We start from the raw sequence: 26,740 nt of genomic DNA, 5'->3' as shown, positions 1-26,740 counted from the left end.
ACATTGAAGGAATTTTGCCTGCCCCATAATGTAATAACCAAAGTTGTTTTACATTTTGGATTCAACATCTTGTTACAGTATTGATCAGTTGTAACAGTACTTTTGTTACATTATTGACTAGTTGTAACAGTACTTTTGTTACATTATTGACCAGTTGTAACAGTACTTTTGTTACATTATTGACTAGTTGTAACAGTACTTTTGTTACATTATTGACCAGTTGTAACAGTACTTTTGTTACATTATTGACTAGTTGTAACAGTACTTTTGTTACATTATTGACCAGTTGTAACAGTACTTTTGTTACATTATTGACTAGTTGTAACAGTACTTTTGTTACATTATTGACTAGTTGTAACAGTACTTTCGTTACATTATTGATCAGTTGTAACAGTACTTTTGTTACATTATTGACTAGTTGTAACTGTACTTTTGTTACATTATTGACTAGTTGTAACAGTACTTTTGTTACATTATTGACTAGTTGTAACAGTACTTTTGTTACATTATTGACCAGTTGTAACAGTACTTTTGTTTCATTATTGACTAGTTGTAACAGTACTTTTGTTACATTATTGATCAGTTGTAACAGTACTTTTGTTACATTATTGACTAGTTGTAACAGTACTTTTGTTACATTATTGACCAGTTGTAACAGTACTTTTGTTACATTATTGACTAGTTGTAACAGTACTTTTGTTACATTATTGACTAGTTGTAACAGTACTTTTGTTACATTATTGACTAGTTGTAACAGTACTTTTGTTACATTATTGACTAGTTGTAACTGTACTTTTGTTACATTGACTAGTTGTAACAGTACTTTTGTTACATTATTGACTAGTTTTGGGTTTTATTAAAAAAAAAAAATGTTTTATAACAATTTGGGTCATTGTTGCATAACGAACTCTAACAGGCCTCCTTGAAAACATCGTAAATAATTTACCATTTGGGCTTCTATGTGTGTTATCCAATACCTTCCAATTTCAGACGCTATTTTAGTTTCAGTAATCGTGACTCCAGCGTGACTAAGGCTGGAAAACGGTTCATGAATCCAATATTGATATCCAGGGTTAAAGTAAACTGTAGTTGCATCAGTTCCCTAAACCTTGTAGGACTGTGATGTATGAGTGAATAAACCAGGGGTGCTCAGTGTGTGGGTGTTTCCATCCTCAGGCGCGGGATTCTCAGGAGACTACAGTGAATATTTTGGCCTACAGGTGGACGAGGACTCTTTGGTGTACCTGATGCTTGCCAATCACATTCTTCATACCCTTTATCCAGACTGCATTACCATTGCTGAGGTAAAAAATAAAAAAACAGCTCACCAACATCCATTTATTTTGAAATGGCACTCACAGCTATTGTGTTTATTTCTGCAATTAGGGGATAATGTAATAAAAAAAAATTGAGTGTCTGCAGGAGTTTAGTTTGTAAAATAGTCATCAAAGGGTTTTTCAAAGCTTTGAAAATGAGAGAATGTGATGGTAAGCGGTGATATTTCTCTGCAGGATGTTTCGGGGATGCCGGCGATGTGCAGAGGAGTGGAGGAGGGAGGACTGGGCTTTGATTACCGTCTGGCCATGGCTATTCCCGACAAGTGGATCCAGGTAAGGTGATTACTTCTTTTACAGACACAGCGTTTTGGGGGTCCCTGATGTGTTCCATTTCAACACAACTCTTGGCCCTCATTTGAGAAAAGTTAAAGCTGCTGGAGATGATAATATTTTTTGATTATATAAATGCATTTTGTAGGCCTCGTATTTTAAGAAATCAACGATCATTCGCTCGAAAATAGTAGATGTAAAAGGCTGAAGTTTGTTTTCAACTCCACCGTAAATGCTCCATATATTGTCATTTTCTGAGAAGTTTTGCGTATTGCATCATGGAATGTCAATGGGAAGACGATGGGAGTGGGTCGCCAGATGGCTTCAAGAAACTAAGAATATTTTTTGAACAATTTGAGCCCATTCTTGCTCATTTTTTTTAACCTTTTTCTGCAACTACACCAAACTTGCCATATTTTAACCTATTTTCATCACCTTCTCTTGCAATATTTTTGCTCCTTTTAATGCACTTTCAATGTCTTTTCTGCATATTTTTTCACTTTCAAGGCATTTTCAGCACTTAATTTAAAACTTTTCCACCACTTTTCCGACCTAATGTCACAAACATTGACCCATTATTGTCACTTAACCTCATTTCACCATATTTCATGCTTATTTCTGCCAATTTAACCACATTCATGATTTGTCATGCCTATTTTTGGCATTTTAAACTAATTGTTCCTACTCTTTTCTGCCACTTTTAAACCAATATTGACACTTTGAACTCTTTTTTTAACCACTATTTTCTATCTGTTTCTGGTCACTCTAAGTACAACTTTTAACCAATCCCATTTCACCTCCATTTCCACCATTTTTGGTCCCTTTCAACCCCTTTCATTTCTGATTAAAACAAGGATTTACATTACTCCCATTTCTGCCACTTCTTCATCAAATTTCAGTGCCTTTTCTACACATTTTTCCACTTTCAAGACATTTTCAGCACTTTTAAACCCTTTCCACTACTTTTCCCACCTAATGTTGCATATTTTGACCCGTTATTGTCACTTTTCACAACATTTCATGCTTATTTTTGCAAATTTAACCACATTAACAATTTGTCATGCCCATTATTTGCCAGTTTAAACTAATTGTTCCTACTTTTGAAATTACATTAAACTTCCAGGATAACAGTGGATATTATTCAGATAAATAAATAAATGTGGTTATCACAGATTCATAGAACAATGGACCATCATTTTGCTGACTTTATAGATATTTATAGATATTTATTCCCCCTTATAGATGGCCCTGTCTACACATTTGTAATTAATCATTCAGAATTAAGTTATTCAGAATTAAAGAATTCTGCTTCATGTTTACATGGAAATAGTCATTCCGAATTGAGGTTTACATGGAAAACACGTTTATTTGCCTTCATTCTGGGGGTTGGGAAGGGGGCGAACGTGACATATTCACTTATACCGGAAAAAAAGACAAAACATGATTTGATTTTTATTGTAGTTTTGTAGTATTGTAGGAATTAAATTTAAAGCAGAATGAACGTATACTGTACAAGATAGAATCATTTTTCAATTTGGAATTAAAATCTAAATAAAAAAGCCACTTAATTTGGATTTAAGTTTAATTCAGAATGGCCATTTTCATTCGGAATTGGGTGTTTACAAGATCAGGTTAAAGAGGATTTCATTTTTATTCTGAATTAAAGGGTAATTAAAGCTCTCATGTAAACGTGGTCTAGTTTAATAAATCGAAGATCATTTGCTTAAAAAGGAAGATGCAAAAGGTTGATGTTGCAGCTCAAAAGTTTGGTTTCAACGTTCAGGCTCCTTTTATTGCCATTTTCTGAAAAGTTTTGCCCATTATATTATGGGATGTGGACTTGTGGAGTCCTGTAGAGGAATGCAGAGAAGTGTTTTTCCTTCATTTTTTACAGTGTAGTTTAAAACAAACTAATGATCTTTGATTTATTGATCTATGAGGCCTACACTATGTCTTTATCTGATTTATTTATTTATTTTGATTATCGTCTACAGCAGCTTTAGGAACGTGGAGGAGTTTCAATACATGGATTAAACCAAAAGGGTTTAGAAGAGCATGATGGAAAAAATGCTTAGGAGGAGCTTAAATGGTCCAAGTACTTGATACTCATCCAAGGGGGGAATACACTGAGCTCAGCTGGTCAAATTTTTTACAAAAGCCAAGTGTGCAAACAAACCACGCAATTAAAATGAACTAACTACAGTAGTTCACTACTGCATAGTTCTTTTTGTACATTTACAATGAGATGCTTTCACTCTGAGCAGCGAGTGCTATGTTGGAGTGGGAGGTGCAACCTCAGTGAAGAGGAAGCATTTACTATTATTCCTTTCTTAATCCTACCTGCTGTGCAGAAGGGAAGGTCACCATTTATCAATCCAAACACGGCTCTATGAATTATTGATAAGGAGACATTATTGTTATTGAAAAAAGTAAAAGCGTTGGACTCATTCATTCATATTCATTGGTGACCTTTCACTACGAAGGGATTTCCTCCACCCCCTCCCACCCTCACCCTGCATGTTTTTCATAGAGCAATGAGGCTTTAATAATATTAACCTGTACATTATTTAGTCAACGATCCCCGCTACAAGTTGTGAAGCGAAGCTTCTTTTATCTTAATCGGAGGCTTTGAAGAGAGCAGATAGTCACCTTTACCTGTCACTTCATTCACTGTGAAATGTCTGCCCTTGGGTGTAGCTTTTGTACGATGTCAAAAGCAAATGTTGTTTTTCCACTTTGAATTCACTTCACTGTGAATCCCTCCGAATCAGGCAGACACATTAGAATGGTTAAAGATCACAAATACAGAACATTCCCTGGAGAAAAAGCCTCATCCCTGCTGCGTTTTCACCTTTTCGTGATTGGCAGTAAAAAAAAAAAAATAAAAAAAAAAATAGTGTTTGCTCAATTCTTTAAACAAATGTCCTCTGACATTTTGTACAGGGGTGTGGAAGCAGCAGGATTCTACCAAACAAAGCCAGCATTGAAGCTTGAATGATTTATTAATGCTTAATCCTTTATTAAACAAACAGAGGTTGATGAAGATCGATTTAGTGTTGAATTCACCATTTGTGGGGAAAAAAAAAAATACTAAAATATTTTCATCACAGTTTTTGTCAACAACAGTTTTTGTCATTTACGAAGACAAATGTTCACGTTATGACAAAAAAAGTGTTGAAATTTTCATCAAACAAATAAAATTAAACAGTAAATCAAATTGAAACGAATTTATATAGATAGATAGATAGATAGATAGATAGATAGATAGATAGATAGATAGATAGATAGATAGATAGCTTTATTGATCCCACAGTGGGGATTTTAAGATTGGGGAAAAAAAAGGAAAAATAACGTCATTAAGTCATCAAAGTGTCATTTCTTTGTGATTGTGGCTTTAGTTGTCTTTGATTTGACTGAACTGAAAAATAAATATTATTTTTAAAGCTAGGATGAAATAAAACTAAAAATCTAAGGAAGTATATGATGACATAAATAATCAAACAAAACAAAAAATCTTTGTTTAACACAAAGAAGATTACAGAAAAATGAAATACATCAATTCACTTGTGTAATCACTATTATATTGTGCAAAATGCATTTAACAACAAAGTTGAGAGAAATTGGCTTCAGTGGCCCCCTAATAATAATAATAGTAATGAAAAAAAAAGAGATTCGTAACGACAAGAATAAAATCCACATATGTATCCCAAAGTGCTTGATTTGGTACGTCTTTAGTCAAGGAAACATGACATCAATCGAATGGATAATTGTCCTAATACTTTTGAATCTCCAAGTTAATATTCTCCCTTTAAGGCCTGATGCTTACAACAAGTTGAATATTACATAATTGTGTATTTTGTGTTTAATTATGCAGTAAAATTCAAGTTACATTAAATGGTAAAAGGTAAGAAAACTGAAGCTAGGATCCAGGACCACTTCACAAAAACATCCTGAATATTTAATATCTCCCCTGAAATGAAAGAGGCATGTTTTGCCGCCCATTGTAATGGACAGAAATGATAATGCTACCAATGGATGTGTTGCAGACCGCAACAATAAAACTCTGTGCACCAAAAATATTCTGGGCTCTTCCATAACAACTGCTGAAGCACCCTCTAGCTCGCCACTCCAGCCCAAACTGCCACTGTGAAAGCACTTAATGGCCCACATTGGGAAAACATTGTTTATGACTCTTCAGCCATCAGGTGTGGAAGTCTGTAACTGTATAATGTCGTATTCAAGTGGTTCAGGCAAAGTGGGAGACACAGCTGGCTTTATATGCAGACTGAATTGTCTGTGATGGACTTCAACAAAGTTTCTCCAGAAGTGAAATACGTTCCCTTTTCAAGGAGATTAGATCAATTCAGAGCTTTCTGGGATCAGCACAACTTGGAATATTTTTTCTATTGCTTTCTTTTTTGGGAAGGTTTCACCAAGTAAAAGAAAAAGAAAAACACATTTACTGTCAATATGACAGAAATCTGCAAACATTTCTCCAGAAAGTAGATTTGTTGATGCCGGACAGAGAGCAGGTAATCTCTGGGGATGTGTCTGTCTGTTTGGGTTGGCTGGTGGATGAATGCGGATTGTGTTTTTGTCATTTTTGTGTGTGTACATGTGTACACACACACCTAGATGTGTTGTGTTTGAAGCAGGTTGAGATATTTTCCTGCATTTTTATAGGGAAAGTCTGATTGCAGAATACCAAAAGGAGCCTATTCAATGGAAACCTGATGTCAAATCTTTTTTCATTGTAGACTAACTCACACCCAACAGTGATGTTTACCCTTATTTTGGTGAACAGGCCAAATAGAGATGGTGGACTTAGAACACTGCATGCATCCTAATGTGGTGCTCTTATTTTGTAGGGGTGTAACGATTCGTTTTAGCAACAGTCCGATTCAAATTGGTCGTTGCTGATTCAATTCAAGGATGTTATTAATTATTTAGAATGAGTCGATCTGAAACAATTCAGTGACTTGAAATCGATTCAGTAACTTTTTATCCAAAATAATAATAAAGTAACCAGTGTGAGTAAAATAAATCCCTGGATACTGGACATTACAGGTAAGCTTTTCATAGATTCCTGATGTTTCTTGTAAGGGAATAGTCTATAAATTAGTTATGGACATAAACAAACAAGTAAACAACATTTAATGTCAAATGTATTCACATTTTATTTGAATAAAGTTCAACCAACGCTTTAGTTTGAATTAACAGGATGTTAACTTTTCCGCTCTCATTTTCAATGCTCAATATGTTTATTAATAAAAAATACAGGTAACACTTTACTCAAAGTTTTATACATAAAGGCTAACATTATGCTGTGCATGACACCAGTCATTAGCATGAATAAGGTGTCATGAAGGCTGTCATTAAGTGTTGTTTGTTACTCTAACCTCTAACCCTACCTAACGCCACTAGATCCCTCCACCTAACCCAAAAAATGTCAACATAGCTCCAAAGGTGTCATAATTTAGCCAACGACACCTAATGACAGCCTTCATGACACCTTATTCATGCTCATGACAGCAAAATGTCAGCTTTATGTATATAACTTCAAGTAAAGTGTTACCAAAATACATATTAGGTGTACCTGACTCTTCTGCTTGTTTTTTATACATAAAAATAATCTATATTAACATAAAAAATGAAGTGCAACCAAGATCTGTTCAGGTTTCATTTGCAATGGTTAAACTTGATACTTTTCCTTTTAACATGATGGTTATCATGAAGCTTTCTGCAGAGCTAACGCTAATGAGCTAATGCTACATCTGCTGAAAAACACATCCATATAAAGTCTACCGTGTTTAAATTCAATGCGTTATTTGCCTGTATCGATACAGCTGATTGATTACCTTTTAAAATGATTTTAGATTGATGAATGTCATCCGAAAGGCCAACTTGCTGATCATTGATTGATATAGCTGGATTGTAGGAATATAAATCGATTCATCTATCTAAGGCAGGGGTTCTCAACCATGGCGGCCACGAGACACTGGAAGAGGGTCGCCAGATGCCTTCAAGAAACTAAGAATATTTTTTTTTACAAATTGAGCCAATATATTCTGCCACTACACCAACCTTTCCATATTTTAACCTCTTTTCAACACTTTTTCTTGTCATATTTTGCCCCTTTTAATGCATTTTTGCACCATTACTCCCATTTCTGCCAATTCTACATCAAATTCTAATGCCTTTTCTGCAATTTGTTCTACTTTGAAGACATTTTTGGCATTTATAAACCCTTTTCCACCACTTTTCCCCACCTAATTTTGCATAAGTTGACTCATTATTGTCACACTGGTGGTCCTTGAGCGACCCTTAGTGGTCCAGTAGTTAGGTGGGTGGATATATTTTTTTAAATTAATTATCTTTAGATTAAAGGTTTCTCAAACTGTTCGCACTCAACTTCAAAACTAACTGTAAGTTCTATCTTAAGTTCTATCTAAAATCAATAGTTGTCAAAATGTAAAGCATACTCAACTGAAGATGGATTGATGGCTCAAGATGGGGTCAATAAAAGAAAAATAAATGTAAACTCATGCAGATCTATCTATCTGTCTACCAATCTACCTACCAACTGACGGACCGACCTACCTACCTACCTACGTACCTACCCATCATCGACCTACAGAATTAGGTGGTCCCAGATTTTCTTTTTCTTGATTAGGTGGTTCTTGGTCTGAAAAAGTTTGAGAACCACTGCTCTAAGGGATGAATTGTTAGACCCTTTTTATTTTGTATTTCTCAGTAGATCGGTACTCAAGTCTCTCTCTCTCTTTCTCTCTCTCTCAGTGGTGGGTTTTCCTCTATAAAAGTGATGGGAATGGGTGAAATAGTCTCTGACTTGACCTTCCTTGGTGTTCCTTGTACAAACTGCACGATATATACAGATTATCCCCAGGACACCTCTAGAGACTCTTACTCTGCTTTTACTTTGCAAACACCATTTCTAGCAAAGCAAAGCAATATTTGTTTAGATATATCCTCCGGTTTTCATTTTTGAATTAAACTCCTTGCCTCCCTAAGGAGACTTGATGCTGCGTGAAAACATCAAGTCGAATGAGAGCAAGTGAGCAGTGAAATTCTTGTATTCCTTTTTGCAGGGCGGCATCCGTATCAGTGCGCCTCAGTATAGTCGGTGAAGTGCACTCATGGCTAGCCTAGCCTCTTCTCACAGTGTCAATTAGGGAAGGATTTGAATGGACTCAAGTGGAGCCTTCAGTGAGGTGTGCGTTGTGAGCAGGAGATGCCTTGGGCAGGCACTGCAAAAGATAGACGGAGAGGCAAGAGAGCGAGACAAAGCCACAGAACTTTCAGCTAATATATGGATTTACTTGTGTGCAGCGATGAATTCTTCTCAAGATGTCTTTTGTCCACAGTATGGTGGCAAGATGTGACTAATTTAAAGGGCTACAGGACATACAGACATAGGTGGAGTTCAAGAAAAAATAGAATTAAGTATATAGACCATCTCGAGACTCGCACCAACCACAATGTGTGTAACATATACCAGTGTTTCTCAAACTTTTTTGGTCCAAGTACCCCCTTTCTCTTGTTCCTGAATCCAAGTACCCTCTTTGTCTAACTACATTTGGCTCAGAATACTATGAAAAACAAGTATAGAAGATAATGATGGAATGAACGAGTGATAATACACTTTTTTCAAGAATCTAACTTTGTAAATAAGTGGAATGAAACAGTATTTAGTCCCTCCTGATTATTATTTTTATAGTTTTTATCATTTCTGGGCATCTCCCGCCTGGTGTGGGACCAAGACTGACTCTTTTATTTCCAGTTCATGTTCTAATCAAGATTATTTATAATCATTATTATAATTATAATTTTCAACAGAAATTAACATTTTAAAACCCCATATTTTTAATGGTTTTTGTTAATTTTTTCCCTCTCTGTCTCTTAAGTACACCCTGTAGTGCCATTACATATCCTTATTTTAAAAACACTCACATATACAATAATGCAAAAATGATTAGTGACATAATTGATAATGTTAACTACAAAAATTTGCCTTGTTTAAAGCTGATATCCGGATTTTCTGAGAAACGTCTCGATGTCCCGCCCTAAACAGCCTCACATCCCCCCCTGCTTTGTTCAATCTACCAGAAGCCACGCCTCTACTTTTCAGCACGCGCATCGCGGAACATAACAAGGTCACATCGGGTCGCATTTATGCAGGTCTATGGGTCAGGTAAGAGCCAAAATCATATTTACCTGTTTGCTGTTGTGACACCCGGCCTTGTTTCCGTGCACAGTTCCGCATTCACTTTGACTGACAGTCTCAAAAACAGGAAGTCGAAGCCTATTGGCTTGGCGATCACGGCGCTCTATTTGTATAGGGGTCTATAGGACAAAGGCGGGACTTATATACATTGATGTATATGAGTGACCACCAGCAGTAGACCATAGTAAAAGAATCATACATAAACATAGATTTCTCTGTTTTAATGTTGTAAATTCTGCTTTCTGCTCCATTTTTGCTGCAGTACCATACATATCACTTTACCATTTACATTGTGAAGAATAATTGTGCAACAGAAGAAGAATTAACCTAAAGTCTCAAATGTTTGGTACCATTTCACTGAAAATATATATTACACACCTGAGGTAGAACTAACATCTGTGACATGAAACTAACAGTAATATGTTAGAATCAAAGTAGCAGAAAATTATTTAAATGGTTACTTGACTCGAGCTCCAAAAATAACTTGTATTTTTGTATATTTTGTACTGTCACTGTGTTTTATGGCACTTAAAATAGTAGTATATTATGTACATTATATTAAGAATTTTATTTTTTCAAATGACGCTGGGAAAACTGTTTGAAAATTTTTGACCAGACTGCGGAAAGATTAAGAATCATCCTAATTAGTTGATTAGATAAGGAGCACCATTCACTGGAGTGAAGTTTGGTTGATTCCATCAAATTATGAGCAAAAAAAAAAATACTCACTGATGAAAATTGTTGCAAAGGCTCTTTAATGTAATCCCTCTGACTATAATGGAATGATATGTATCATAATTGAAGCTATTACAGGTGAGGAAGCTTCATAATAGCAGCTCGGTTAAGAATAGGTGAGAATTCTCCTGCACGGCTCTGCCTCTCTCAGAAGTTCAACTTGAATGACCTCGGAGACAATCATCCCAATTTTTGCCTCTGTTCCTCCATTTATTTTAATTGAATAGAAATATCAGTGTGCACTGCTTTCTCTATATTAGTTTCAGATGGAATAAAAAAGAAAAGAAATCCTTTTCTAGTTTCTGCTCTGTGCACTTTGCTCTGTCCATCAAGCCAGAAACACTTTCAATTACTACAAGCTAATAAAATTCCGGCTGCAGGCAGCCAATGATGGACTTTGACTTGTTTATGCTAACATGTCAGCAGCAGCGTTCATGTCAGCCGGCAAAGGGCACCCACTCTCCCTGACCCTTCCTGCCTCTGTCGTCTGCTGCTTGCCTACATTTCTAGCAGCAAAACTTCAGTTTGTTCAAAATAGTTGGTGATAATGGTGCTTTATATGATTAAAAGTGCAACATTCAGAAAACAGAGTTTAAAAACTAACAATAAACACATTAAACATAGTTTGAAATTACCATTAAAATGATTAAAAGTCACACTCTGTCAGAAGCAGTAGAGAAAATTAGCTTTTAACTTTCAACTCTTTGTTCCACTTTTTTGCAGCATACCAACTAAAAGCAGCGTCACCGTGTTTGCTGTAAACTCTGGGCTCCACTATTGGTTGGTTGGTTGATTGATGTCTTTATTTGGAACGTTTAAGATGATAACAGAACAATAGTTAAGTGAATAAATCATGATGAATTACAACAGCAGAAATAGACCATTGATTTGAGCCACACAAACACAGTTAAATGTGTCCAATGCGCTAAAAGGAGAAGGAAAAAGTGTAAACTTATTTAATGGTAAAAGGACTTGATTTATATGAAGCTTTATCCTCACACTGAAGTAGTTTCAAAGCACTTTACATTATCAGCGCATTTACCCATTCACACACCAGTAGGACTGAGCTACCATGCAAGGTGCTAGTTGACCATTGGTAGCAATTTAGGGTTCAGTGTCGTGCCCAAGGACACTTTGACACATAGACCAGTATCGACTGGGATCAAACCCCCAACCTCTCAATCAGAAGATTTACGCAACAGGATTTTATTTTTGATTAACTACCTGGTTTGTTTCATCGAGAAACAATGTCTACAATGACAATCTGGAGGTTTCAGATGGGTTATGTCTAATAAATGGGACACAACTTATCTGCTGCAGACAACTGGTTGGTATAGACCCATTTTGTGTGACGTGTGCATACTAAATTAGGTGCGTGCCCGCGCAGGCTCAGTGCAAAACAACCACAGAACTGCATTGTACTAGCATCGGCACCGACGATTAAAACACTTTTGTTTTCATGTAAAAACCACATAATGCCATCGTGTTGCGTTGTTGATTGCACAAATAGGAGTACCAACAATCCAGGATTTACATTTTACAACATACCGACTGGTGGGCACTCTAGACTTATGCTATCAAACAGAGGCTGACAGCTGACGTATGTGACACACACACAAACACACACACACACACACACACACACTGCATGGGTCCTGCAATCGTTCACCTGTACTTAAAGTGAGTTTCCTTAAAGAAGTGACAGCATCCTCAGGTGACAAGCTTTCGACATAATTCAAACTGTTTTCGACGCTTAACAGCGGTTCATTCATTGCCATTTTTCAATTTTTCAAGCATCACATACTGTATGTAAACAACATGGTTTCTGCACCAGGTGTCTCATGTTTATCCACATGTTTATCGACTTTGAAATGAGTCTATAGGAATTCTCAATGCGTTCCCATTACGCTTGGAAATGCGCAAAATCTAAATAGGTAAACTGGTAATGGAAACACCTGAGTTTTTAGGCTTTCACGAGGAGGTATTTCAGTTGTTTCGATATTGAAATGTGTCGCAAAAGCACTATGGAAACACTTTTTCCGCAAATACACGTCACAGGATGTTACGTACATGGTCACATGACCACTTCTCTCTCTCTGAGAAAGCATGGTGCGGTACGTGTAGACAGATGAGAAGACTAAGACATTTCTTTGCGTTATACTGTGAAATTCTTACTGCCACATTAGACGTGAAACAACAAAGGCATATGGAGCTTTACAAGGAGGTATGGAGCGTCCGTCTTTCTGCAGCAAAGTCTCGCGGGATGAGATTTCACGGGAGTTGCTAGGCTCCTTCCCAAAACAACGTTCAATAGAAAAACGTTCAAAGCACAATAGTACTTTGTTGACATTTGGAAATATCGCTTTTATTTTGCGAATATCTGTAATGGAAACCCAGCTAATAAGCCATGTGCATGTAAAAAGGTTTTTCCCAATCAGACGATTGAGCCACAGAGTTGTTTTCAGTGTGAACTATAACATCCAATGTTTAGCCTGTGGTGCTCACCTGTAGGCGACATCACCATCATCCAAAATGGTGAAACACTGTTGTTTTTAACACAGGATGTTCTCCTGAATGCTTAAAGAAGGATAGCAACAATAACTTAAACACAGTGCAGTAGTACTATGAGCTACCAGATTAATATGAAATAAGAGCTTTATTGCAAACTCCTCACTATCATTAAGTCGTTGTGGCGTCACATGGCAGCTGTAGAGTCTCTAATCAGTCACTGAGTGTCAGGGGCAGTAAGATGACCTCATCCTCCACTGCATGATTTTATTTTTACTCCTTTTTCCAGCTCTGCCTGCTTAATCCTGGGCACTCTGGTTGGCTCCTGACAGTTGGCTTGTAAAGTAAGATTTGTGCACTGCTCATTATCGTTGATGAAGTGGAGTGTCAGCGGTGCCAGGAAGCTCGACTGGTCATGGCTGATGTGGGTGAGCTGGTGGTGGGGATGTCAGAGACCCTTTACACTCCCTGTCTCTGCTCTGATAGGCCCGATCTCACATTAATTGCTCCCACACCACTTTTGCGGTTGAATTGAATCGCAATGAGTCATATGAACGTGTAAAACGTCTGATTGTTTGTGGATGTGTGGAGCTAACCGGGGATGATCTGTGGGGAATATCAGGCAGGATGGAGTTGTTTAGCTTTCATATTGCAGGCGTTGTTGCTAAATGAAATGTGCTTGTGGAGGATTTGCTTATTTTCAGCTTTGTGTGTGTGATGTCCAGGCTTTGCTGTAGGAGTGAAATGTATTTTATTCTTGGTCTGGCAGTGTCATTTATCTTCATTTGCACATGTTGGGTGTAGGGCTAATAGCCCTTCTGCGTTTGGTCGTGTCCTGAAATGTTGGATTTTATTATTGCATTTGCATCACACATCATTTTTAGACTATTTTATCTGTTTAAACAATATTTAAACACCCAAATGCATTGTTAAATGCCTTTCTTATTTATAAATGTTTACATATTTGGCTTAATGCTGCTATTTGCACTTGATTATTTTCCAAACCAAAAATAGATAGTAAAAAAGCAGCAAGACTACCACAAAGACTGCCCTCAAAATGACCAGTATTTAATGTTTTTCAGTGTCTGGCCACAAAACCACAAATACACGGAGGCTGTTTTTCTTCTCCAAACAATTGAAACTGGCTCTTAAATCACCTTTTTAGTCATTTTCATATCATCATCTGTTATATCTCTTCAATCTAACGTGAATATTAGCTTCTTTCTGGAGATTTACATTAACTGATGACTGACGGGTTTATTATAATCAGAGTAGGGCTGAACAATTTTGGAATAAAATCTAATTGCGATTTTTTTTTTCCCCTCAATATTGTGATTTAATTTGCTATAATTTTTTCCAGTTCCTCTTCTCATGTATTTTTCAACAAACATAATCAATAAATCAATGTAATGTGTTTTAATATACAATATCAGATGTGTTATACATACTGTACAGTATATTGTTATTTCTTATAGGCTAGGCTTATGTTCAGATAAAGGAAAATGAAGTATGAATTAATATTAAAGGTATTGTAGACGATGTTTAGCTTCTGGGTGGATCATCAAGACTATTGGTCCTCCTAATTGTCAATCATGTTTACGAAAGGCCGTCGTAGTTGCTCGTGCCCGGTGCGCACCGGGTCCTTTGAAAATGGATTTTCACTTACTGGTAGCGAGTCTGACATAGTGGGAAAAGTGCAAATCTTTTTTTGTAAGGTAAGCTTGTATGACCGATGTCCACACCAACTTGTAAACAGAGCTGTGCACGTGGAAAACGGGGCTCGTGCACGCTCTCCCGGACACGTAGGCATGTTGCGCATGCGCATTTTTTTTCAAAATGTGGAGATGGCGTTTCTTTTTTAAACATCATCCACAATACCTTTAAATTTATTTATATACTTCAGTTACAGTTGTACACATAAATACTTTGACTTGCACCACGACAATGTAACAAAATTCTATATATATATATATGTGTGTGTGTGTGTGTGTGTGTGCTTGGCAGGGTTTTTGTTTTTTTTTAAATCCCAGCCTTTGCGGTCGTTTTATCATGTCGCAATATTATCGCTAAAGCAATTAATCCTTCAGCCATAAATCAGAGGTGTAAAGAGTGCTGATTTATCCGACTCAAGCAGAAGTACTGTTACTTGATTGTTTTATTGCCAAGTAGCGTTTAAAACAATACAAGAAATGTGACGTGGTGGATGGTGCAAAGAAAAAGAAGAATTATGTCACACACACAGTTTCCTTCGATATACAGTAAACATCTCATGTATAAACTTAAAAAAGAAGAGATTAAATCTTGTACAATTTCCACAAAAGCATCTGTATAAAATAGAAGGCTTGTTTTTAAAATAAAATAACACCAAAATTCATTTCAAAATAAAATAACATGCAGGCTCCAAGTATAGCAAAATGTATGAAAATAACTGGCCTTCAATGCTGTTTTGGCGCCGTGCATTACGTTATGCGTTTAATTGTTGTCTTGTCATTTCTTTTTTTTGTAGTTTCACAATGTCTGTTGACCATTTTAAAACAAAAAATGACAAATTACTTAGTAACGGTTGGGTGTAGAAATGTAACAAATTTCTTCTTTTAAAACATACTTAAATACAAGTAAAATTAGTGATTTAGAAATAAAAGTACAAGTACCCCTAAAAGCAAATATTTACAGTAACGTGAGTACTTATAATTCATTGCTTTCACCTCTGCTTATGTTCTATAAATGTGACAACTGAAGTTACAGAGTATGGCTGATTGTAAAGAACTATCCATAAACAATGCAACACTTTAAAATTTAGCATTTACACAATGAAAGGAAAATAAATAATAGTTTTATATGTTGTCGTTTTAATGCGTATAAACGCAGGTGTGACAGAAAACACTTCACAGACTGTGAACAGCCTGTTGGAGAACACAGCTGAACATTTGAACGTGTATGTAGAAGTATTTATAGTGGATATGGATAAACCGTCTGTTGCTTGGATTAGTCCAACTTCTTCCCCACGCGTTGGGGAGAAACCAACCATTCACTGGTCAATCCTCTCGTTTAGCAGAAAGAACGGCTGGAGTTTTTAGGAAGAATTAGCTTATTGATGGGTGTGACTGATGGCTGTCACGTTCCTTTCAAACATTGATTTCCAGCCTCTTTACTGTAGTAGTTTTTTTTTAGGCGTTATGGTTTTAAGTTTATCAGCTTTCCATTGTGGAAGAAAGTAAAATGCCATCAATCAGTGCTTCTGTGCTGCAAAACTTCCTTTGGCAGAAAAGCTTCATGTTGATCTTCATTTTGAAAGCTTCTCTTCTTTTGAATGATTTATTACGAAATTTAAAGGTTAGCTTTCCCAATATCATTTGCACGGTTAGTTTTTTTTTAAGTGCAATGTTAAAAATAAAAATTAAAAAAAAGGTTTTTGCTCCAACCTTTTTTTATTCATTCCAAAAATATACAAAATGGTTACTTCCTTTTTTTTTTTAAACTTTTTACTTTCGTAAAAGTTTTCTTGAGTAAATGTATTTTACTTATGAAAACATTTTTATTGGATGTATGCATAGTGAAGACTTTAGAAGATTAAAAAAAAATTAAAGTAAAAGGGTGAAATTGTCTCGACACTCTCTTATTGACATTGTCGGAAGAGTTTTGTGCATTCCATTGTGGGGCATGGAGTCCCGTAGCCTTCATTCTTACGTGACTTCTTACATTTCTGAGTAAGACAATACTGAGAATGTGAGTAATTGTGTACTAAATATATTGAGTAATATCTAGAAATGCACGAGCATCAAATGTGATAACAACTTGTGTGCTCGTGCTTGTAAAACATGCTCTAATATTAATTACAGTTAGTGTTAGTGTCTGTGGGAACACTTTAAAGAGTAACTAAACCCTTAAGGTTTAGGCTGACGTGCTTCGAGGCTGGAAATTCAAAAAATCGCCTTGATTATGGGCGTGGCTCTTCGGTGTAGTTAAGACACGCCCAGTCTATAATCTAAAATTCACTATGCCTACTACCAACTCAATACTCACTATAGAACTCACAGAACTCTCTATAAACAGTTCTCTCAATCCAACCTACTAACTAACCACAGAGTGCAGAATCACCAGGTACTACTTTTTATAGGAGGGGCGGGGCTAACAGTGGGCATTGGTGATGCCACCAAAAAGTCACAAACACCATTTCCTCCAATAGCAAAATTCGATTGCAATTGTCAGGTTTCAACCCATAGAGGGAAGTCACAAGTTGATTTTTACAACAAAATATTGCTATGCCAAGAGTTGGACAAGAATCAATAAAAGTTTTTACCGCATCTTAGTTGAGTAGATTGTTTTTAATAGTGTATACAGATGAGGTCAAATCGGCAATTAAAGTAAATTTAGTTTTTGGAAACAGCTTTTATTCTAAGAGATTTTCAATAAATAAAGATTTCAAATTCTAATTCTGTCTACTTATTGCAATAAATACTTAATGTATGTGTTTTGTGGTTCTCATGAAGTCAATCTGTCTATTAGTTTAAACCAGTTCACATTTGTATTGACAATTAAAATGCCATGATTAAAATGGCAGATGTAGAAAAGTCTCCCTCCATTCTGTGAGATTCCTGCAAAAACCCAGTATGACCACACAGGGCTCAGGTATGAAAGGGTGAGAGGGGGAAAAGATGCTGATGTTTGGTACAGGATAGCCTCTATTTAGATGGAACAGCCAGTTCATCTCAGACATATTGATCGGCACAATTTACTCTCTTTACTCTGAGGATTATGGCTCCGTGGAGTCATATAAAGATTTCCTGACGTGTCAATCAGCCGTCACGACCAATTCCACCAAGCGGACCTCGGCTTGTCACTAAAATGGTTTTGCAAACTGCTCCCAACACTGACACAGTCTTCCTGTCTATTTCCAAGGGTTCTTGGAGGGCATCGACTCCTTGTTTTCCTGATTTTTAAGCGGATTAGGATTTATCCGTGTACTGTTTGTTCTTTGGTTATTCCATTTGAAACCAAATCAAAATAACAAATAAACAGTGTCGTTTTTTTAGTTATACTGGATGAAAACCAAAACAGAGATAAAGAAACTACAAAAACCAGGTAAGCAGCGTTTTTCTGTTTTAGAATTAAAATCTTGATTTACGAAATCTTGTTCTGTTTGTGAGAGGGAAATTCAAAACACTCCTTGATTATGGGCGGGGCTCCTGGAGCAGTTAAGACACACCCAGTCTATACTATAAAATCTCCAAAGAACAATCTATGCTATGTTAACTAGCTACTCATTACTCAGTAAACCTCTATATTCACTCTTCTCTCAATCCAACCTACTCACCACAGATTGTAGAGCCCACAGGTGCTAGTTTTTATAAAATAGGTGGAGCTAACTGTGCTTGTTTGTGATGCAAGATGGTGTCAAAATGTCACATGATTTTCTTCTCAGCCAATAGCAAAAATCAATTGTAATGTCCTGATTTCAACCCACAGAGGGCAGTCACTCTTTACAACTAAATATGCCAAATTGAAATACTTTGGCTAAAATGTTGAGAGTTGGACCATGATCAGTCAACAGCTGTACTTCATACCCAAATACATTTGTATTCAGCAGAAAAAAAGTGGTTTTTTCGGGTTTAGTTACTCTTTAAGTGTGTCACATTCTGTCAGAGCGAAAAGGACCAGAGCTGTAGTCCACTGCACAGGTCCTGGACCAGGTCTCTGCACCCAATAGGACTTTCAGAATTTGTTTCAGCAGGTTTCTGGTTCTGTTCCTGTTTTTGTGCAGTCTGTGGATGTTTCAGCTCTTAACTGCTGCTCATGTTTATGTTTATGCAAATAAACTGGCGACTGACTATTGACTGTGAGGCTGGTGGTGTGGAACAATAAATGTTCAAATTTCTACGATTTGACACTTTTGCGAAAACAATTACTCATTTTTTATTTATTTTTTGCACAATATAATTCTGCCAGCCGTCAACACACACGGAAGTTCATCACAAGAAACGAGGAGCACCAGTGTATTCATTACACCCCTGGTTCATTTAATCGCATATCATGTGCATGTTTTACGTAACATCCATTTAAAGGGGACATATCATGCTTTTAAATCCTTCCTTTTTACATATAAATCATACAGTTGTGGTCTATATAAAGCGGAATTGCAATGCTTGGGTCTGAATTCCTCATTATTATAGCTCCACAGGCCCCTTTTCTACCCCTTTTCTGATGTTCTTCTGAGAGCAACTCGTTTCGAAATGAGACACTTCATACCCCGCCCCCTCTCCAGGTTGCAGAGGTGACATTCGGTTCAACTCCACCCTGTTCGGCCATTTTTGTAGTTTGATAGAAGAGATACGATTATGTAGCGGCGCAGAAACTTTTTTATTCACACGTTATTTACAAAATGTCAACAACAGAAGACTTGTCCATCCAGCCAATCAGACAAAGTCTTTCGGCAAATCCTTCTTTATACTGGTGGAGGTTGCTGAAGCAGTCATCCTTGAAGTGCTTCGCACACGCAAAAATGACCTTACCCACAGATGTGGGTACATTTCCGTGAAAAATAAAACTCAACCAGGCACTTTGAAAAGGTTTTGATGCTGGGAGACGTTGTAATGAAGCGTGTGGGTTACTACATCCAACAACCGAATATTTTTGACAAAATAAAAGCGAGAAATATTATGGAATTTTATTCCATCAAAATCTAGCGAAAGATCCTAGAGTGGCAATTCTTGGCCTAATACCAGCAGGCATTGATGGAAAAGCTAGAAAATATCTCTTACAAATAATGACAACAGCAGCAAATAAATGTATTACAATTATGTGGCTAAAACCAAACCCCCCCAAACATACAATATGTAGACTGAGAAACTTCAAGAAATATACCACGTGGAGAAAACCCCACATGCTTTAAGACTCCAGAAAGAAATATTTTTTACTCGATGAAAACCTGCTGAGGCCATAATTGTGCACTAAAATTTTCTGAACCCATCCACATATTAATCCACTCACTCTAAACCAATCTTGTCAATTCCACATATCTGGTTGTTTTGTTTTTTTTTGTTTGTTTATTTATTCATTTATTTTTATGCATTTATTTATTTATTTTTGTTTTTCTTTGATTTTTCCTCACCTGGTTGCCTTTATGAATAACATGACTTGGCTAAAGTAATGTATCTGTGGCTGAAATATGCTAAGATTTGCTATTATTGAAAAATAAGATGGTTACGATCTGTCAATCACAACACAATATGGATACAGCTGTAAGAATTTTAGAAAATGTAATAGGTTAGAAAATTGTTTTTGGGAATGTACCAGTTGTCTACTTTGAAAATAAAAAAAATAATCAGTTCTAAAAAAAAACAATCCTTACACGTCAGTGGATGTTTGCGTCGGAGTGAAAGGCAACAGCTAGCACATCACATCACAGCTAACCTTGTCTCATGACGGTCTTAGCTGCTCTGTGTTGGAAGATGTGCTTTGGATGCAAGTTTTTGTCACCTCTTCATGACCTCGTGACACTTGTTGAAATGACTCCTGTGGCAGGAAGTAGTGGACACACAGGCTCGCCTGTGTACAGGCATTGATTCAGCAGCTGGATTTATTGTTAAATCCCTGTGTTTGGGTTGAGAGGCTGTGACCTTGCCCATCTCAGGTGGGAAGAACTGATGCCTTACTACCCATGGGCTGTAGTGAAGTTATTAAAAACTCCATTACCACCATTCAAAGGTAGACATAACTCACAGTGCGGATATAGAAACGTCAAAACCGAGATTGATCTGAAAGAGAAATGTAATCCAGAGAAAACTTTAAAGAAGAAAAAAAGCTGAAAAGACTGCCAGCGCCGAAATACTGTGCTGGAGGCATGAGTCTAAGGCTGGATAGATCTCCCAGGTAGACATCTATCAAAACCCTTTTCAATAACCCCTCTTTGTCACTGTGTAGATCCTGAAGGAGCGGAAGGATGAGGACTGGAACATGGGCAATATCGTCTTCACGTTGACCAACAGGAGATATGGAGAGAAATGCATAGCCTACGCAGAAAGTCACGATCAGGTAGGATATCATTAGCATCCTTTCACAGCCCTAGAATATACCTTTTTAACTATATGAATGATCATTGTATTTGCTTATTTTCAGGCTCTCGTTGGGGATAAAACATTGGCTTTCTGGCTCATGGACAAAGAGATGTACTCCAACATGAGCTCCCATATTCCAATGACCGCTGTCATCGACCGAGGCATCCAGCTGCACAAGATGATCCGTCTGATCACGCATGCTCTGGGTGGGGAAGGCTATCTCAACTTTATAGGTGAGTACGCATGAAATAGACTGAGACCTATAGGTGTACTGTGTGCACTGGACTTCTTCTGCTTCTTCTTGGTTATTGGCGTGTTGCAACCAATTTGAATAGGTACATATTGCCACCTACTGTACTGGAGAGTGCAAAAACTCAACAGAACTTCCCCCTGAGTGTCTTTCTCAGAAGGGAGTCCCATTACATTTAAGGATACTTCTTCTTTCTTGGTTATTGGCGTGTTGCAACCAACTTCACTAGGTGCATATCACCACCTACTGTACATGTTTTATTTCATTACTTTCCTTTCATTCAACTCTTACCCATTCCACTTGACTTCCTAATGTAACACCTAACTTATATAGGGCATTCGATTTTCTGTTTTAAGTTTTCCTAAATTCATAGTACACCGCAATAAATGTTATTCCTATATCATTAGTTTTCCATAATTTGATGTTAATTGCTAACATACTGTCAAAAAGGCTTAATAGGGATTGTTCACGTTAAGTCTTGTAAATATTATGTCAATACTTCTGAAGTCAAATCTGTACACTAAAACTTTGCCATGTCTCGCGAGAAATCGTACAGCAAGAGTTTGCGCTAAATATTTCAAGTTTGTTTGTTGATGACTTCCAAACACTTGTTAAAGCATTTAGCCACATGATTAATTGGGGAAGATATGGTTAAAATGTGTGATATTCTCCCAACACATACAGTAATTCCATGTCATATAGCTATTTCCATTTCATTTCCATCTGTTTTCCATAATCGCAACTTGGTTGATGTATTTGAACAATCGTCAACAGCTTTCCTAGATGTTAAATTTTTTTGCATATTTTCTGAAAATGTAATTTTTGTCTTCAATTGCAAGACGTTTCAGGACCTTCCTTCAATGCTTCGTTTGGATTTTTCTTAGAAAATTGGTAACCAATGTTTTTCTTGACCATGGCATTGCTTTACACTAAGGTTCTCGAGTTAATTTCATCAACGTGTAATTTTCTTTATAGTTTAAATTGTTACGCCCCAGTCTAGGAGCTCCAAGACGCAACATAAAAACGTAATCAAAATAAAACTCGGTCTCCAAAAACCACCGACAACGGGTTCCAAAAATTAACACAAATTTATTCCTGAACAAAAAAAAGGCCTGCCCTGCAGGTACAACATACAATAAACAAGAGTATGATAAGAAACGGACTACATAAGAAGGAAAATAAAGTGCACTAGATATATACAGGTGACAAGCTTAACAAAACAAATAATAATCACTTTACAAACGGATTCGGAGACAGAGTTTTTCCTACGGACAAAGGAGATGCTGTCAAGGTTGGTGAACCCCGACTGACAGTTGCGCTGGCTTTTTGAAAGTGGTGACATCCTCCCCAGCCAATCCGGGCTGCCCGCCACTCCTCCTGCTGGCAGCCAATCCTGGGAAGCATCATCAAGCTGTTCCATTTGGGAAGACATCTCACTCTGTCACAGAACACACCCCAGGCAGCAACAAACAACCAGAGCACAAACTAAATACTAAATAATACGGCGAGGGCCGTAACACAATGTAGGCTTGAGTTGGTGTAATTATACAAAATTATATATAGAGATTTTAGCAGAATAGTTTTTTGTCAAATACATATTTTTTTACACATTTAGCTGAATAAAATGATTTAGCATTTGTTTCTCTGAAAGTTGATGAAAACCAATGATTCAAATGACCTTCTAATCATAAGATTCAAACTAAGACTGTCAAAATTAATTTTGTCTTTGTTGGACATCAAATGGCTTTTCTGTGACTTTTCTGTGAGCCATGTTAGCGCTGCGGCTAACTGATGGCAAACCCGTGCCCTCTGATCCCAGCGGTTACCGACTAAATGTGCAATAAAGCACCTTAAAAGGAATAAGCAGCCAATAGAATTGGACCACCCTTGAAACGTTTTTCGGTTTGAACTTTTTTTGAAGGCTTTTGATTATGATTGAACACCTTTTAGAAAATGCTTTGCCTGGCTCGAAGGCATTCACACGCTTCCTTCTGGAGGCCTTGGCTTGCTATTTAGATCTTGGCATAATAAGACGGCACTCTTCACTGCAAAATGAGCTGCAGATTGTTTGTGTCAAAGGTCTAAAATGAACAGCATGTTGTTCTCTAACGGGACTTGAATCATTGACAAAAAAACTGGTCGAATGCAAAGCAAAAAACGAATGTCCAGCGGTATTTATCATTTATAAAATGTTCTCATATCGATCGTTTTACTGTCACCTTTATTTACGGGTCAAAAAGAATCAGATAACATGATCCAATATACTGCCAAAGCCATCTGTTCCTCATGTAAATACAAACTACATGCAATCGATCACTCAAAACATTATGGCCAGCTGTCTATAGCTGTCAAGGTCATCCCTTTTATAGCCAAACCATCTCTGAATCATGACTCATGGACCCATCAGAGATCGCTTCTTTTAATGTTTTTCATTTATTTGTTTAAAGCGACCGCCTACAATGACGGAAACATTTGTTTTTTTTGTTTTTTGTTTTTTAATAAACGCAAGATGGGTGCACCAGATTTAGCAGAAAGGTCATTTACATCCGTCGTCCTTGAACATCTGAAAACTGACAGTAGGTACAATAGACAGAACATAAAAATAGGCATGTTCCCATCAATCAGACCAGATTAATGTTCTACATGGAAAAAGCCGGGGAAACATTTGTCTTATAAGCCAAATTCAAATCCTTGAAAGTTGATGGCGCTTCGAGATGACAGTAAATAAAGTTGATTAGAATTGATTTCAACAGAAACCTGTTTGGAGGCTTTACGAATTAATTAGTGGTTTAAGATTTGACATGTGTAATATGTATGTAGCAATTACTGTATTTTCCAGCCTATACATTGCACAAGTGTATTTGATCACTTTTCAAGAAATTTACTGTTTTCCTTGAGGTGCCGATCATCAATTGACTCAGGACCTGAGTCCTGATTCAGTAACTTAAGTATTTCCCCAGGTTTTTGCTGACCTGCCACTAGGGGTAAATGAGAGTAAAGAAAAGTAGTAGTAGAGTAGTTAAATGATGAATGGACTTGAATGGACTTGATTTACAGTAGCCCCTCGTTTATCGCGGTGGTTACGTCCTAAAAATAACCCGCAATAGGCGAAATCCGTGAAGTAGTCAGCTTTATTTTTTACAATTATATACATGTTTAAAGGCTGTAAAACCCCTCCCCACACACTTTATACACTTTTCTCAGACAGACGTCGACACTGTGTTTTGTCGGGGAGAAAACTTGCAAACATACAGCACTTGAGAGTGCTGTGAGAGAAGGTTCCTAGTCCCTAGTTCCTCTTCCCATCTTTCATAGCCAACCAACCAACAGCGACGGTTAGTGATGTCACTGATCCAAAAAAAAACATCACTGATCTAATTTAAGCCATTAGCAAAATACAATTGCTTTAGCCGGCGCTCAACCAATAGAGGGCAGCCACTCTGACATTTTACAACTAAAAACACTAAATTTAAATACTTAGACTAAAATGTGAAGAGTGGGACTCGGATCAACAAGAAGACATATTGGTTGTCATTTTAACTCACAACCTTTTCCTAAATGTCAGAATATAACATTACTAACTGTGGCGACCGTGGCTCAGGTGGTAGTGGGTCGTCTTCTGATCGAGAGGTTGGGGGTTCGATCCCAGACACTATGTGTCGAAGTGTCCTTGGGCAAGACACTGAACCCTAAGTTGCTCCCAGTGGTCGACTAGCGCCTTGCATGGCAGTCCTGTCCCACTGGTGTGTGAATGTGTGAATGAGCTGATATGTAAAGCGCTTTGAGACTGCTTCAGTGTGGCGATAAAGCGCTATATAAATCAAGTCCATTTACTGTCTTAAACTGTTTCTAAGAAAAGTTGTCCCCTTTGAAGATACCTTGAACAGAGTAAAGAAAAATGGAACAAGGGCAATAACTCCAAAAAAAGTAATTGCGCGCTTGTCATTTTCAAACTTTATCAAGGTATTGATACCCTGAAGCCACACACTGAATTTGGTTATCCTGTCTTAACCAGTTTCTGAGTAAAGCTGTCCCATTTGAAGATACCTCGGACAGAGTAAAAAAACAGAACAAGGGCAATCACTCTGGAAAAAATTATTGCGTGCTTCTCATTTTCAAACTCCATCAAGGTATTGATACCCTGAAGCCACACACAGAAACTGTTTAAGATAGGATAACCAAATTCAGAGAAAAGCTGTCCTCTTTTACTCGAATGGACGGATGGACGGAGCTCAAACCTTCCACACTTTGTGGCGGGGATAATAAACTACATTACTTCATACCTAATCATATATGTATTTGGCAGAAAAAGGTAGTTTTAGGGAGGACTTAGACTTTAATCACATAGTTCTGCCCGAGAGAATTGGTTTAGATACTTCATGCTAGTTACCAGGTTTCTAGCTAAGTGAGAAGTCATTACACGTTCAATGAAAGCACATTACTTACAAGTGACTTACAATTCAGATTCACTCACTAGATGCGGTTGCTGACAGGCTAAGAAATACGTGGATAAGTCGCTCCACCATATACTGTAAGTCGCTGTCTCAATTTTTAATGATAAAAAAGCAACCTACACATTGGATAATGTGTTATTTTATTAAAGGTCAGCAGGCAGTGAACACAGCAAATGTAGCTTACCTCCACCGGTGTAACTTTGATGTGAATCAGTGTTTATTTCAGTTTACGCTGTGATTTCTGAGGTCAAAACAGCTTTGTTTGGTTCATTGCCATTTTATATTTGTCACATGTACTGTATTTAGAATACCGATGAAAATGAGCTAATTTGGCTAATTCGGAATTTGCACTGTCCCCAAGCCTTCTCTGAGCAAATGTAAATACACATTTATTCTCTCAGCCATACAAGTTTTTACTGTTAAATACTTAATTATTGGTAAGGTTATTCCTTCTTGGTTCTCTTGCCTTCCCTTGTTTTGCTGGTGTAGATATCATCTTTGCTGTGCTGTGTTTTATGTGCTTTATTTTCATTTTTTTCAGCTTGCGTTTAAGATTGAAACCCAGATTTTACCTCATCAGTAATCAACATATGCTAATTGCTAAGGACTTTGATTGGTTTTAAGAAGTCCCTTGGATTGTGTCTGAGTGTCAGGGTTTGTTACTTCTAAGGAATTTATCTCTGGTCTTACTTCCTACCAAACGAGTGAAGACGGAGGATAAGCATCAAAGGAGTCCTTTGAAATAAAGTTGACATTATTTTTCAGCGCTGATGGTAAAACTCAGGACAAAGGCTGTCTGAAATGAGATAAGGTCCGTGTCTCAGTCACTGTTCACAAGCCTCTCGTCACTTCGCCTGCTGGTGAAGATAAAAAAAAAAGTAATCGTT

General features: G+C 37.1%; 1 protein-coding gene across 1 annotated transcript in view; it reads left to right on the top strand.

The window, feature by feature from the left end:
* Positions 1-26,740, top strand: part of gbe1b (glucan (1,4-alpha-), branching enzyme 1b) — a 144,262-nt gene that overhangs the window by 50,697 nt on the left and 66,825 nt on the right. Inside the window, exons 9-12 of the mRNA XM_028464627.1 lie at positions 1,177-1,304; positions 1,512-1,610; positions 21,016-21,126; positions 21,211-21,382. Coding sequence (XP_028320428.1) covers positions 1,177-1,304; positions 1,512-1,610; positions 21,016-21,126; positions 21,211-21,382 — 510 coding nt within the window. The remainder of the gene's footprint in view (positions 1-1,176; positions 1,305-1,511; positions 1,611-21,015; positions 21,127-21,210; positions 21,383-26,740) is intronic.

This window comes from Gouania willdenowi, chromosome 13 (genome assembly GCF_900634775.1).
Source record: "Gouania willdenowi chromosome 13, fGouWil2.1, whole genome shotgun sequence".
In the NCBI taxonomy this organism is placed as follows: Eukaryota; Metazoa; Chordata; class Actinopteri; order Blenniiformes; family Gobiesocidae; genus Gouania; species Gouania willdenowi.
This window is presented reverse-complemented; position numbering and strand designations above follow the sequence as displayed.